Source organism: Tribolium madens, unplaced genomic scaffold (assembly GCF_015345945.1).
Source record: "Tribolium madens isolate multiple individuals breed KSU strain unplaced genomic scaffold, Tmad_KSU_1.1 Scaffold_2;HRSCAF=44;Tcas5.2_LGX, whole genome shotgun sequence".
In the NCBI taxonomy this organism is placed as follows: domain Eukaryota; kingdom Metazoa; phylum Arthropoda; class Insecta; order Coleoptera; family Tenebrionidae; genus Tribolium; species Tribolium madens.
In genome coordinates this window covers 5,874,823-5,889,161 of record NW_025400995.1, presented here as the reverse complement: position 1 = coordinate 5,889,161, position 14,339 = coordinate 5,874,823, and the positions used below count along the sequence as shown (strand labels likewise).

Genomic DNA, 14,339 nt, shown 5'->3' with positions numbered 1-14,339 from the left:
ATGGCAATATTTTTGTGTTAAGTGAGTTATAACAGTTTATAAAAATAATAAAACAAAAATAAAAATCTTGATTTTCTTTAGGAAATAAAATCACAAGTTTATTAATACCATAGGTTTTGAAAATTGTTAAAATTTGATATTGATATTAATATGTCACTAAACAATAAGCAATTAAAAAAAAATTCATCTTTATCATCAAATAACACTAAAAGTTTACAAAACATTTGTGAACATCGATCTTCTAAACTATATGTAAAAAATGACGCGTGAATTGATTAATACATTTTTTTCTTAACAGATGTGACCCACTTTTAGGTTGATAGAGTCGCTCATATCATACAGAAATTTTGCAAGAAATAACCTAATCTAATAGGTCTAGAGGCTTAAAAGCAAGATTGTTAGAAACATTTTTAAACATAATACAATTCATATTAACTTATTTTTTTTTTCTATTTGGAAAACAAACCAATTTCAAAATCTACATTCCTATGTTTCTTTAACAGCCTTGAGTGATTTTTTAAAGTTGGGCTAAATTTAGAGTTATAAACTGTGAATTTAAAAATAATTTGCGTCAATTGGCAAAAATTCAAATTCAAATACGAGTCGCCTCTGGATGCCAAAAATAGCAGTGCTTGAGATGGCGAGTGTACGCACCTTCGTGACAGGTGACATGTGACGTCATTAACATTCAATAAAAGAATTTAGCAAACTGCAAGTGTTAATTCTAATGACAAACAGATCAATACGATTTGAAATCAATTCGTTTCGCAATGTTTGCCATTGATTAACAGCATTTTTCGTGATCATGACTAAATAATATGTATAAATTTTCATATGTTATTATTTATTTCCTGAATACTTGTACACCTGCACAATGTTCTAGAATCAAATAAAAAGTTCTCGTCGTTGTCTTTGGCACAATTAAATCTCATATTGACTGATCAATTATAGTCTGAAATATTAATTATAGGAGAGGTTTCGTGTATTTTTTGTGTGCCTGCTTAAAGAGCAATAACTTGGTAGAAAAAAATGCAAGCCCGTTCATTGACTCCTGCAGTATTGCCAAATTGAAATATTTAGCAATAAACAAAAAACCTTGAGTATGACTTTTGCAATGGAGTAAGTGCAGTAATGATGTCACAAAAGCAACAATGTGCATGCATAGGTGCATAGTTGCATTATAAATGCATCAAGGCCTACGTGTGGAAAGCAATATCGATAATAGAGCAGGTAGAAGTTCGAAGCGAACGAAATTCCGTAAACTATCAAAACTGTCATCAATGAATGATGTTGGGTTGGTAGTACTGTCATAGCACTTGCGCGCTTAACGTGTATGTTTGGCGATGGCGTGTTTTTGCTGTGTGAAATCTATTTAATTGTTAAAAAATGTGTTTATAAAGTGGTTTAGTTAGTTCAAATGGTGTTCATATTTAGTGTTAAGGGTTGTGTTAGTTGATATCGACCCATGTGTGCGCTGGAATTGAAACTGCATTCTCCGGCGGGGGCAGAACCAGTATTATACACTTGGCCGTTAACCTCAGGACGAGGAAACGTAAGATAATAATTAGTGCATTTATTTGTTCTCAAAACACACGAAGACAACCAACAAAACAACAAATTCGACCCAAATTCAATCCCAGACAAGCTCCTCCTTATCATTTATCAGTACCGAGACACTCCGCGATATAATCAAACGGTACTCTCGTCATTAATGATACTATTTGTAATAGTTTTTCTACGATTTCTTGGATTTATTACACATGGTAGAGTCCACAATCCAATGACTGGTCATTTTGACGAAATTCACGTCATTGGGGAACTCACGATGGTATTTTCGAATTCTTAGCGGGATTCAACAAAAATAACTTGTTTACATAAGTTTATTTAAAAAAACTACACTAAAAATACATCACCTCGTGGAAGCAATTCGTGGGAGTTTTCGTTTACATACTTAGGTACCCGCAAAAAATCTCAATCAGTATGAAAACAAATGGTTTCAATTATCAAATAATTTAAACAAAGAAACTTCTAATATCAAAACCATTCAAGTGATAATCAAAACACGTGCTCGTTTGTTTTGGTCTAGTGTCAATTTTAACATCTCAATGTCAGCTAACAAATCGCTGATTTTTCTAATATTGTGACCTTCTCTCGATTTCACAACACACACATTGTCAAAAAATACAATCATTTAATTGATATTGTTATAGGACAAACATGATGGTGCCCTTGAAATCGTCGAAACCATCAGGTAAACGTTTCTAATTTGTGTTGTATTTCCACACTAACACATTTTTTAGATGGGTCTGTGAAGATCTGCCGGAGCTTAAACTGCCGTTGGAAAACAACATCCTCTGTGATTATGATACGAAAAATTACGAGAGTATGAAAAACCTCTGCGATCGGTTTAATCGGGCCATTGACAGCGTTGTTGCTTTGGTAAGTTTTTCATTCAAAACTGTAGACCTGGTAGCTGTTTCCCGCTTACAACTTCAATTTTTCCCAGTAGTAGTAGTCATTATCGAAAATGATAGGGGAAATCGTAAGCATGCCACTGTGTTTGTTTTTATGACAAATTATTAATAAATTCGAATGTTCGATAAGAAATTCCTATCTAAAACCAAAACTGTTAACTTGCGTATGTTTAAACTGTTGTCATTATTACTGATAAAGTTATTAAGCATTATTTTTCATTTCTATTTATGACGATTTTGTTATTTTTTACCATTACTATTGCACCATCCTGCATATCAACAAAACAAAAAAATATAATACCTTGCTGAGAATAGGCAATCGATTGCGACTGCACATAAAAGTCAATAATGATTAAGGAGGAAATTTTAAAGAAATATATAATTTATATTGACTATAAGGGTCAATAATGTGGGTGATGTGTGCCAATGTGTTTTTATCAGTGTTTTTTTTTTGATAGGTAAAAAATGTACCTTTCTCTTATTTGATAATAAAAGTACACCTTATTGAGTGATAATAGACTTCCAATTAGTTATCAAATAATTGTAACTCAAAACTGTAACGTGACATATGTATTTCACATTGACCTTCAATGTCATCAACCATAAAAAATCACAACTTGCAGTCATTATAATCTATTAAATAATGACTTGTTGCATCTCAGAAGTTTTCAAATAACAAATAAAACTACAAATTATATACTCTTATATACTGAATATTCCAGAAGATGAAAAGTTTATTTATCTTAGAAGAATTTGCTTACAAATTTATGTTTAATATTTGACTGCTCATGAATAAGTAATTAGTGTTTAAGAAACAATGATAGATGGGTCGTGAAATAGGATACTTTGTACATAAATGTCAACTAATTTTATTTAAAGAACAAAATAATGATTATTTCAATTAGTACTTATCAAATGACGTGTTGTTGTAATACGTGTCGAAATCTATTTATGTCGTGTTAATCGAACATTTCTTTTGATTTATAAATTTTCAAAATATTTAAACTTGGATCAAAAATGTTTGAAACACTCAGCATTGACTTGATAATGTAATATTGTATTGTTTGTACAACGGTGTAACTGAAGAAAATCCGTAAGTATATGGTGTTGTTTCTGTGAAATTCTGAAATGGAATTTTCAATGGAAGCTGAAAAAACTGTTAGGTGGCAACAAAACAACAGCTTTATTGAATTTCACTGAAATGACTCGACTTTTGTCAGTTTTAAACTTAAAAATTGAATTTTCCTTTAGGAGAAAGGAACATCGCTGATAGCCCAAAGGCTGAACAAATACCCGTCCAGAGGACTACTTCGCCACATCCTCCAGCAAACGTACAACGCCGCCGTTACCGACCCTGAAAAACTCAACCAGTACGAACCCTTCTCTCCCGAAGTTTACGGCGAAACATCCTACGATCTAGTCTGCCAAATGATCGATCAAATCGACGTTACATCCGACGATGTGTTCATCGACTTAGGTTCAGGAGTAGGTCAAGTAGTTCTTCAAATGGCTGCAGCAACGCCTTGCAAAATATGCTTCGGTATAGAACGAGCTGAAGTTCCAAGCAGATACGCTGAAGCTATGAACAAGTATTTCCGTACGTGGATGTCTTGGTACGGAAAGAGATACGGAGAGTACAAATTAATAAGGAGTGATTTTTTAACGGAGGAACATCGCGAGAAAATTAATCAAGCAACGATTGTTTTTGTTAATAATTTTGCATTCGGGCCAGCTGTTGATCATCAGTTGAAAGAGAGATTTGCCGATTTGAAAGATGGAGCTAGGATCGTGTCGTCGAAGAGTTTTTGTCCGCTGAATTTTAGAATCACCGATCGAAATTTAAGCGACATTGGGACTATAATGCATGTTTCCGAAATGACACCAATGAAAGGATCAGTTTCTTGGACGGGAAAACCAGTCTCGTATTATTTGCACAGGATTGATAGGACGAAATTGGAGCGTTATTTCCAAAGAATGAAGAAACCACAGCTCAAAGTAATTTTTTATTTTTATTTTATTGGTTGAATAAATAGTGCTACTGACTCATTTGTTAATAGAACGGTGACGATAATGACAATTCACGTAGTGCTCGTGAAAAAGCTAAGAGAGATCTTTCTAAGCAGCTGGGGTCGTCATCTGATTCCGACTATGATGATCAAGATAGCAATTACGGACCTACAACACGGAAAGCTTGGTCTGATTATTGTTCTACTAAAGGTAAAAGTAGTCAATCAGAAGAAGAGGGTAACAGTAAGGTAAGTATTTTTTGATAATCGGAACCAAAGTTGCTAATCATTATTGTAAAAGAATGGAAAGCGTCAGCCGAAGAAACTACGAAGAAAAATACAACGGGGTAAAAATCAAGCAAACGGTGAAAAACAACAAAAGACAGGTCCGAAATCTCGCAGAGGAAGAGTGAAGAAAGGTAAACCAAAGAAGACGATCAAAATCAACGGTTTGGATCTTCTACACAACGAAACATTGCTGAGTACATCTCCGCAAGGTATTTTTTATCTCCTTTATAAATGTATCCAAAAGTAATAAATTTTATAGCAATAGGTAAAAAGCTTCCACCAGCACCTGGTTGCGTCGACCAACAATTAACAGCATTGAGTACTGAACTTGTTCACAATGAATTAGATATACCTCAAGCTCCAGCAAGTACACCTTATGGTCTCCAGATTCTTTTAGATATGTTTAGAGCTCAATATATGCAAATGTTAAATCAAATGAAACAACCGACTTATAAAACCAGCGTCGAAAATCATATCAAACAAGAAAAAGAAAGAAATAAAAAACTGCAAAATCGTGCTGCTCAATTGGAAAAACAAATAAAGGTTTTAATCGATGATAGTGTGGCACTTTTGAAGGCCCGTATGAGCGAACTCGGAATAAATGCGACATCACCTGTCGATTTATTAGCAAAAGCCAAGGAAATTGTTTGTCGGCATAAAGAACTTCAAGCTAAAGCAAGTAAATTACAAGGTCAAGTCGCGAGTTTGGAACAAGAACAAAATAATCTGGTTAATCAACGGCAACAAGAAATTGTTGAAAAATACAACGGAAGAGATGCTTGTCACGAATTATCACCTATCGCGACGCAAGAATATATTTTACGTGAAATATCGTCGACCTTAGCACATCGGAAAAAACTCCACAATCAAGTGTCACGTCTAGAGGGTGAACTATTATCGCTAGAGAAAGCAAATGAGGAAAGAAAACAAGCACAGGCTCTAGCTTCTCGTCAACAACAGACCAGTACGAAATCATCGCGGAAGTCTCGCGAGTATAGAGCCAGGTCACAAGATTGGCCCGACGTACCTGATATTGCCAAAATCGAAGAACAAAATCCGGAAATTCTAGCACAGAAAATATTAGAAACGGGACGCAAAATCGAAGCCAGTAAAATGTCAGCGAATTGTCGTAAAATTAATCTAGTTCGCAATAACATGCCGGCACCACTACCAGTATCAAAACGGCAAAAGACAAGTTATTCATTACCAACGCAAAACAATACTTCTAGGGCCCAAGAACCACCCAGATTGGCCGATTTTGAAGATCGACTGAAGAGTATCATAACATCAGCGTTGAACGAAGATCAACAAAACCGAAACCGTGCCCAGTCTTCTTACAATCAGCAGCAACATCAAAATTATGTCAATTTCCAAAATCAATTTGCTAAAAATGAAGATAAACACAAGTTTGCGAAGTACAACCGATGTGAAACTATCGTTAAACAAAACGACGATAATCGCAATTTCGTCCAACAGGAAGGTTTAGCCGGCATGATGGAATCGTACAGAACTGAAGTTCCAAAAGTGTCACCACATGTTTCAAGACAGGTAACGGCGGAACAGCCCGATTATACTCAAGTGTCTCCAGCAAAATTGGCATTGAGAAGACATTTGTCACAAGAGAAGTTAGCAGCACAACATCACAATTTTAATTCGTCGGACGGGATTGTGGCGACGAGAACTATCGGGGATTTGATGTCCGGTGAAATCGAAAGGACGTTGGAGATATCGAATCAGTCAATCATTAATGCAGCGGTTGATATGAGTGATATTCAAGGTACGACGACGTTGACATCGAGATCAGTGGTTAATGTGAATCTTCCTCCAAGACCGGAAAGAGTCAAGGTGACTAATAATGAGATACAGAAGAAAACGGAACCGATGAGGCAGGTTTATAGTCCGATATCGAGGCCGTCATCCACTGAGGGTAAGCACATTTAGATGTAGTCATAGTTGATAGAAAAAATTCAAAAAACACTTCAAATTAATTAAATATGGACAATTTCAGGTTTGGAAGGATTAGCATACACCCCGCTTCCTCGTGCCGACATCCGACCATATCATGAGTCTTACTTCACTGACGTCAAACCGCCGATCGAAGGCGAATCACCAATTCGCAACAATTTCGTCGCTGAAGGTTTGGCCGCGAGTTTACAAGCACGTGTTTTGAGTGGGCCTCAAATCAAAGAAGAAGTGGATGTTTATGACCGAAGAAGTTGCGTACAACAAAACATGTTACCAACCATACCGTCATATCAAGATCAGAACGGGTCGACCATCAAAAGCGAAAGCGTCAGTGATTGTCAGTACAAAAGAGAGTCGCCGATTATACAAGGACCGATTCGTAATTCATTGAAACGAAGTTTAGTGGATGACGTTCAAGAGCCACCACGTGTTAGAAAATGCAACGAAGAAGGTAAGAAGAAACATAATATAATAATTGCTATTAGTTTTGTTATTCTTTGGTATTCAATTAGTGTAGCTTATTTTTCATTATCCTGTTTTGGTTTAATTATTTTATGTAGTTTTTTAGAATTTGATTGAACTTTTGTTAGAAATAGTGGTGTTGTTTTTTATTTGTTGCTTTTGATCAAGTTACTACTAACACTTCAACAATATACCGTGTCATTATATTTTTAAATTTTGTATTATCAGAACGATAGCTTTAATTACCAACACTAAAATGCAAAAGCTTTTTTCGTTCTTTTTGCTCTTTCGTTTGGTTGATTTGACTAAGTTTTAAGAATTTATTGCTTTTCTTTTGCCATAACTTGTATTACTAACAGATTTTACATTAAAAAAAGTTTTATTTTACTTCCTATATTTTTGTGACACTTACTTTTTTTTCATTGTAATATAATTATTTTTGTTGGAGCAGTACCAAAGTACAGCGAAAAAAGAAAATATTTCAGATTTTTATAGTTACCTGAATTGAATATCTCAAAACTAAGAGACAAACATGTTTCTATGTTGATTTCATAATAAAAAAATCATCTAATTTTAATAAAAACATTTAAATTTAAAAGCAGAATAACCGTTTATTAATTTTATTGTTGATGTTGTTTTGAAACTAAGGATGTGTCGAATCGAAATTTAAATGAAATGGGTTTGAATTTGTTTATATTGGACTGAAGTTTATGAGAAAACCTCTCATTGTCGCGTGGTGAAAAGTTCGGCAATAAAGGAATTGAGAAGTGTTTACTTCCCTTTTGATTTTTCTCTTTTTCAGAATCATTGCTCGGACGTGTAACGGCCATCTTCGCTTAGATTTATTGCCGAATAGTTCCTCACTCGTCAAAGAGACTTTAGCACATACGGTCTCAGACGTATGCGCATGCATTTGGTGCTTTTAGGTGATAATGAAAGTTGCGGTTCAACAAAAAGTAAATATGGTACAGAATTATGTTTAGCTCTATGTTTATTGTTGTGATTGTGGTACAAATCGGAAATATTATTACTTTTTACGTTGCTACCTTGTGGGTATTTACTGCGGTGTGAGAGTAGCTTAAAATGATGCTTTGTGCTTGTTTTTTTCAGCTTATTTTTTTTTTTAAATTCTTTTTATTTTTAGGACTTATAAAATACTTGTTGTGGTGTTGGAGTAAGTTTAGTTTAGTGAATTAGTGAAGCAAAAAAATGAACATTATTGCACGATTAAAACTTTTGTCTTGTAGTTTCGGCCATACTAAATTTGGTACGAAAAGTTTTTCGTGTTATAATGGCACTTGGTGTTGAAATTCTTATATTTACTGTAGTTTGTTTGCGTTGACTAGGAGGCAGCACATTCAGGCATGCACAATCACACGCGCACAATATAGCGCATGCATAATACCCCTACCATACTAGATTTAGATGGCTGATTAAGTTTGGTGGTAAGTAGCTTTGCGCTATTATTTTAATTTTGCTGAGCTCTCTTAATAATTACTCTTGGTGGTGGTATAAGTTTGATTCATTTTTAATTCAGATCCCACTTGATTCGTTGATTTCATTTTATTATTTCACAGTGTTGGTACTTAATGATTCAATTTGTTTATTTTTGTGTTATTATAGGCTTATAGCCTACACCCCCCCCTTAAAGTATCCAAAAGCAATTTTAAGACTTTGAGAAAATAAATGTCTTGTTTGTTTAGATGCAGATGTCGAAGAAGAGGGCGAAGAATCAAAATGGCAGGATCGTATTAGTTCAGGTTTCGATCGTTTAGTAGCGTTTGCATCTACCGAATTAGATAAAAGAAGGCGATCGACGGAAGGTAGTGACAGTTGTAATACGTCACCAGATTCAGGAATAGGTCATGGCGATTTACCCCCATCTTCTTTAACAGTAACTCCGGCAAAGCAAGCATTGAAGTTAAATCCGAATTCAAAACCGACTCTTTTTAAAATGCCAAACAAGATTTATTTAGAAAGTCCTCCAATAGGGGAGGCTGGAAACGATGAATCTGGACCGCCTAGAACGCCGTCTCCTTCTTCGCTTATCAACGTCCCTTTAAATTACAGCCCGGAACCACCAAATGAAAAAAGTCAGCCACGTCTGAATCCGGCTTTACTTAAATATCAACGCGAAGATAAAAAAGTTAAACCGGATCAACACTATAAAAAGAAATTTTATTACAGAGAACAGTGGAGGGATGATTCTTGGCAAAATCGAGACCACGATCGATATTGTTCGTGGAAAAATTGATAAATTCACTAAATAAGGCAGTTGTTTCATTGTTGTTTTATTTGCGATTTCACACAGCAAATGATTGAAGCGGTTGGACTTGTCTAGTTAATTTATACACTGTATTTATTTTATTTATACTATTTATCTCTGCCTATATTTGAAACATTGACTCGGTTTGAGCTTTATGCTGTATTTCATCTTAGGTAATTATTTCAGTGACTTCATTCACGTTTAAATATTTATGGCTTCCATTTCTTACTTTTTAAATCCAACATTCGTCATGTTATGTGTTCACGAGAGACTAATATTTAAACGTGTATGTAAGTCGTTACTTGTACCTACGAATCGTTGTGGTGTTATAATTCGAAATCTTCGAATTTGAAGTTTTGGTTTTAGGACCATAACTTCAGATTTAATTGCATCGTTTGCATCAAGTGCTAGATGTGGTGTAGGTGTTCTTTTTTAAATAGGTGGTTGACAGGATGGTCACACTAGAGAATTTTCGGTCAACTAGATAAATTGTAAATTTTACGTTTTAGCGTAAATAAATGGAGACTGTAATTTTGTGTTCATAAACATTGGAAGGATTTTATCGAGTTTCAACTATAATTTATTCAATTTGCTTGTAAGAGTTAATTAATTTTTACTAACGTATTGAAGACAAACACTGCCTATTAAATCTCATAAAACTGTTTTCAAAATTATTAAGTATAATTTATTTGTACATTGTACATATGTTTTTAGATATAGTACTAGCTATTTAGGGATATATATTGTAAAAAGTATAGTTAATTCAAACATAGGTAATTCACGTGGGGAAATCATTGCCTATGTTCTTATATTTCAAAACCGATTTTTACGTACAAGTGTAATACTGCCATTTTCATCATTAATTCATACATTTATATGAAAAAGTATATGTCATTTATAACTAATAATTGACTTGTACTTGTTAAAAGTGTTATGCTTGTAATATTTTAAAGTAGTTCAAAAGACTCAATTGCACCGTTTCGTATCATTCACACGGTCTTCAATCGTATTTTTTGAGGGTTTCAACTTTTACTGTACAAAGACTAAGAAACTGGCATTGCAAACATTTTTTTAAATATATTTGTATATATAGAACACGAATTAAGTCATTTTTTTATTATGTTGGATGTTTTAATCAAACTCGCGATTTTGCAAATACAGTTTTTTTTACGTTATATTCGGTCCTTTTTTATAGAATCAAAGTTTTTCAAGTGATATTTTTGTCTATTTTGTACAAAAGTACTTTGTTATTTTTATGGCCTTATTGTCTTTATCTATTTCATTTGTTGTCTTTCGCATTATATTATAGTTTATTTTTTTAGTACTAAACTTTAATGTTAACAAGTTTTTTTCAAGTTTTGTTTGTTAAATTTTATTTCTGTGCACCATATTATTACTGTCATATCCTTTAATCAATTTTTTCGTATAATGTTTTGTCATTTCATGAAACCCATAATGAAGAAGCCAAAGGTTTTGTCTAATTCAACGTTTTGTGACTGAATTTTTCTTTTTTTTTTATTCTTAGTAAAGAATTCATGGTCGAAAATAGAAAGGATAGCTCTCAGGATTACTATGAATGTGAATAAGACTAGGAATAGAATGTATGTTACATGTAAACAATAAGTTGGTAATTATGGTATCCTTTTAACTGCCATTAATTTAATAAACACTTCTATGTAAGTTTCTTCCTTACTCTCCTATTCCTTATTAAAACTCAAAAAAAAACTTTTTATAATATATTAGTGTATCTTACATGTTATGAAACAATAAGAAAACTGGAACGAATGAACATATTAATAAAATCAATATACAAAGTACTGGATAATTATTACATAAATAACACAGACAACTAACTACTCTAGAATATTCAGTGATGAAAAGATATTAATTGTAACAAAGCCTATAATTAAGTACAAGCTGTGTTTTGTCTGTTTATTAAATAATGATTCTTAAACCCTTAGGAAACTAATGCAAAAATATATATTTACAATACAACCTAACAAATTCCGAGTCGATGTTCTCCAGACATACATTTTCATAAGAGAAATATACACATATTTATATAACAAAACCATAGACATGTGATTTTTTAGTTTAACTCACGTCCACAAGTGTTTTAATTTGAATAACAATGCTAATCAACATAATTAATTTCAATAAAAAAAGACTAAATACTGAGAAAGATCGAAGAGTACAACAGTTGGACTAAATTTTTAGTATCTAGGATTTGTGTTTTGGCTAAACTGTGATTGCACAGCTGCTGCGGCGACGTTACTTGCGGCACTTCGCACATGCTGATTACGAAGAAACTCAGTCGTGAATTCTTGTTGAGCTTTGGCTAAACTAGCTCCAGTACTCCTGTACATGCGATGAATCTAAAATAATAATATAATTCTCTGTAGCAAATTATTGTTTTAACATACCTTTGTAATCAAAAACAAGTCCGCAGCTGCTGCACAACCGAACCCTGCTGCAATGATTAGCGCCAAAATTCCTTTGATTATGCTCCAGACTTCGTTATTGAATGTTTTAATGGCAGTAATGATCCCACTAAAAATTATACATTACAAAATGTCGTGCAATTTTCCGGCAATACTCACATAGTTCCGGAACCTGGAATTCCGATTGCTTGAATAAGTGTAACAACAAACTGAAAGAAGAAAATGAAAAAGAACACCATAAAATTGAACGACGAGTCGGAACGGAATGCTTTATATGCCGGCCGAAACCAACATAAGTAAGAAAAGGGTGTAAACAACACCGTATACAAAATTCCAAGTCCGATTATCATAAAATCTAGCAATAGTATTCCTCCTAGGACGTTTACCAACATTATTATTCCGTGAACTACAAATTTCCAATTCTTATTACTGTCTAACCTATTCAAAACAACTTACATATCCAAAGGTAGTACAAATGGCGTACTATTTTTTGGAATTCTAAAGGTATATCAACTTGTATATCTTGATAGAAACAAGGTTGAAAGCAGCACTGCTCAGGAAGAGGCGGCCAATTATTACGTCTCACGTTATACGATGATTGACGCATTTCTTCCTCTCGTCGAGCTAACTCTTCTTCTTTTCTTTCCAATTCTTCTTGACGTCTCTAAAATCCAGTTTTGTGTTGAGAAAATGTTTAAATGCAATAACACATGGAGCGACTTTGTGTCCATGCTAAAAATTTCTATATTCGAAAACGTTTGAATTAAGGACATGTAGTAATTCTTCTCAAATTAAAATTGACCTCTACAATGTCACCAACACATAACAAAGATCATAGCTCAGTCTAATAATAAATTTTTGTCATTTAGGCACTAAATTGAAAATAAATTTTCCCCTTTCACAAATCAACAAAACCTAGAATAAAACGTTAAAATCGGTTTTGTTCGGAATTCATAAACACATTCACGTAATGACTACAAAAACAAGATTTGACACGTCAAACTGCAATAAAGGTATATGTGCTAGCAAACATTAATTAGCAACAAACTTCACTTCTGTCGTTGTTAGGGTCAAGAGTCTAACTTTTATTTAAACAAAACAGATAATATAAACAAACTCCATCAAAATCCAATACAAGAGATAACAAAACACACAACAAATCTCCGATTTTTATTAAAAATTAAAATAAAAACGGAAGAATGAATTAAAAAAGCTCTTTAAGGTCCATTTTATCGCAGACTTTTGTGCTAACACCGTGTTTGCGAACCACGTATTTAGATAAAAACGATCTTTAACTTACTTGCAACTCTTCGGTGTTGAGTGCTGGTTTTGGTTCATGTATCTGTTGGCCACTTTTGGTATAGGCAGGTGGTTCTTGCGTTGGCTGCATAATCGCCGGTGTCGTGTTGGGCTGATTGTACCCCATCTAAAAAAAAAGCTGTAAAAACCAAGACTTTCATGCAAGAATAAGACGTACAGGCCTTGCATTTTGGGGTTGATTATCAAAAGGGTTGTAATCATTGACATTGATTTGGGCATTGGTATTCCTGGCAACCTGTTGTACCGAGGGATCCTAAAATGCAATAATATTGTAACATACGTTATTATAATTTAAATGTATTATTAATAATAAAATATTGTCATGGTGGTTGACAGTTGTAACTTACCGCAAAAGGGTTGTCAATTGTTGGTTCGCCGAATGGATTATCGTCAAAACCGGACATTTTTTCAAAAATATTTCTATTCGTTTAGCAAACAATGGATATTGAAAATGATATACTAATCTTATCTACAAATCCATTATCATTCTTGACAGGACACCATATTTTAATTTTTAGCCATGTTGACACTTGATTGTGATCATGCGCAGAACAAAGCCTTTCGTTTATCGTCTATCCTTGTTTGAATAGTCATCCTAATGTGATAAACTGAAATAGACAGAGTAGTTTAATTGCATGGTAAAAGGTGTCGCTGGGTAATTTGCAGCGGCGTAGATGTGTAAAATTGAAAGGGGGCAATTTTAGGGTCACATTAATGTCAATTTGCCGGCTTTATAATTTCATTATCTATTGTGTATCAGGTGTTTACTGACTCACGTATTCCGTATCGGATGAATTACAATCAGAAAAAATAATAATTTAAATCATACCTGTTAAAACAGAAAAAATGTAGATGATTTATTTTATTTTATAAATAAAGTATAGGAATTGAAATCGGTATTTGATTTTTCAGCGCAAATAAACAATGCTTTTTTATTACCTATTGTGGAAATAGAGAAATAGAGTAACACAAAAACATGTTTATTTAATGAATAAGTATGCTTTCTATTTTAAGAAATTTGAAAGTAAACTGAATTTAAGTATTAAGTAAACATATTCATTATTTTTGTATATATGTTAATTGTTTTAATTACTCATATTTATCTAACTTTTAAAAT

General features: G+C 33.4%; 2 protein-coding genes across 2 annotated transcripts; one reads left to right on the top strand and one right to left on the bottom strand.

Moving 5' to 3' along the window:
* The first annotated feature begins 1,298 nt into the window (after positions 1-1,298).
* On the top strand, positions 1,299-11,141 carry LOC123006107 (histone-lysine N-methyltransferase, H3 lysine-79 specific). Its single transcript, XM_044400298.1, has 9 exons — positions 1,299-1,552; positions 2,211-2,251; positions 2,301-2,439; positions 3,726-4,469; positions 4,532-4,729; positions 4,782-4,977; positions 5,028-6,695; positions 6,777-7,184; positions 8,899-11,141. Exons 1-9 carry the CDS (start codon positions 1,466-1,468, stop codon positions 9,447-9,449), a joined length of 4,032 nt encoding a protein of 1,343 aa, XP_044256233.1. The 5' UTR covers positions 1,299-1,465; the 3' UTR covers positions 9,450-11,141.
* A 43-nt stretch (positions 11,142-11,184) lies between these two features.
* On the bottom strand, positions 11,185-13,769 carry LOC123006108 (secretory carrier-associated membrane protein 1). Its single transcript, XM_044400299.1, has 7 exons — positions 13,570-13,769; positions 13,380-13,475; positions 13,203-13,328; positions 12,359-12,566; positions 12,062-12,308; positions 11,885-12,011; positions 11,185-11,836 (listed from the first exon to the last, which is right to left on the bottom strand). The coding sequence occupies exons 1-7, from the start codon at positions 13,624-13,626 to the stop codon at positions 11,675-11,677; spliced, it is 1,023 nt and encodes a 340-aa protein (XP_044256234.1). The 5' UTR covers positions 13,627-13,769; the 3' UTR covers positions 11,185-11,674.
* Between the last annotated feature and the right edge of the window lie 570 nt (positions 13,770-14,339).

Excerpts from the sequence above, each read along its gene's own strand:
- LOC123006108 (XM_044400299.1), bottom strand. The coding sequence starts at position 13,626 with ATGTCCGGTTTTGACGATAATCCATTCGGCGAACCAACAATTGACAAC. Across the intron at positions 12,567-13,202 it reads TCAACACCGAAGAGTTGCAA|AGACGTCAAGAAGAATTGGA; the intron begins GTAAGTTAAAGA and ends ACTGGATTTTAG. Across the intron at positions 12,309-12,358 it reads TTTGTACTACCTTTGGATAT|TTCACGGAATAATAATGTTG; the intron begins GTAAGTTGTTTT and ends GGAAATTTGTAG.
- LOC123006107 (XM_044400298.1), top strand. The coding sequence starts at position 1,466 with ATGTGTGCGCTGGAATTGAAACTGCATTCTCCGGCGGGGGCAGAACCA. Across the intron at positions 1,553-2,210 it reads TAACCTCAGGACGAGGAAAC|GACAAACATGATGGTGCCCT; the intron begins GTAAGATAATAA and ends ATATTGTTATAG. Across the intron at positions 4,978-5,027 it reads GCTGAGTACATCTCCGCAAG|CAATAGGTAAAAAGCTTCCA; the intron begins GTATTTTTTATC and ends TAAATTTTATAG.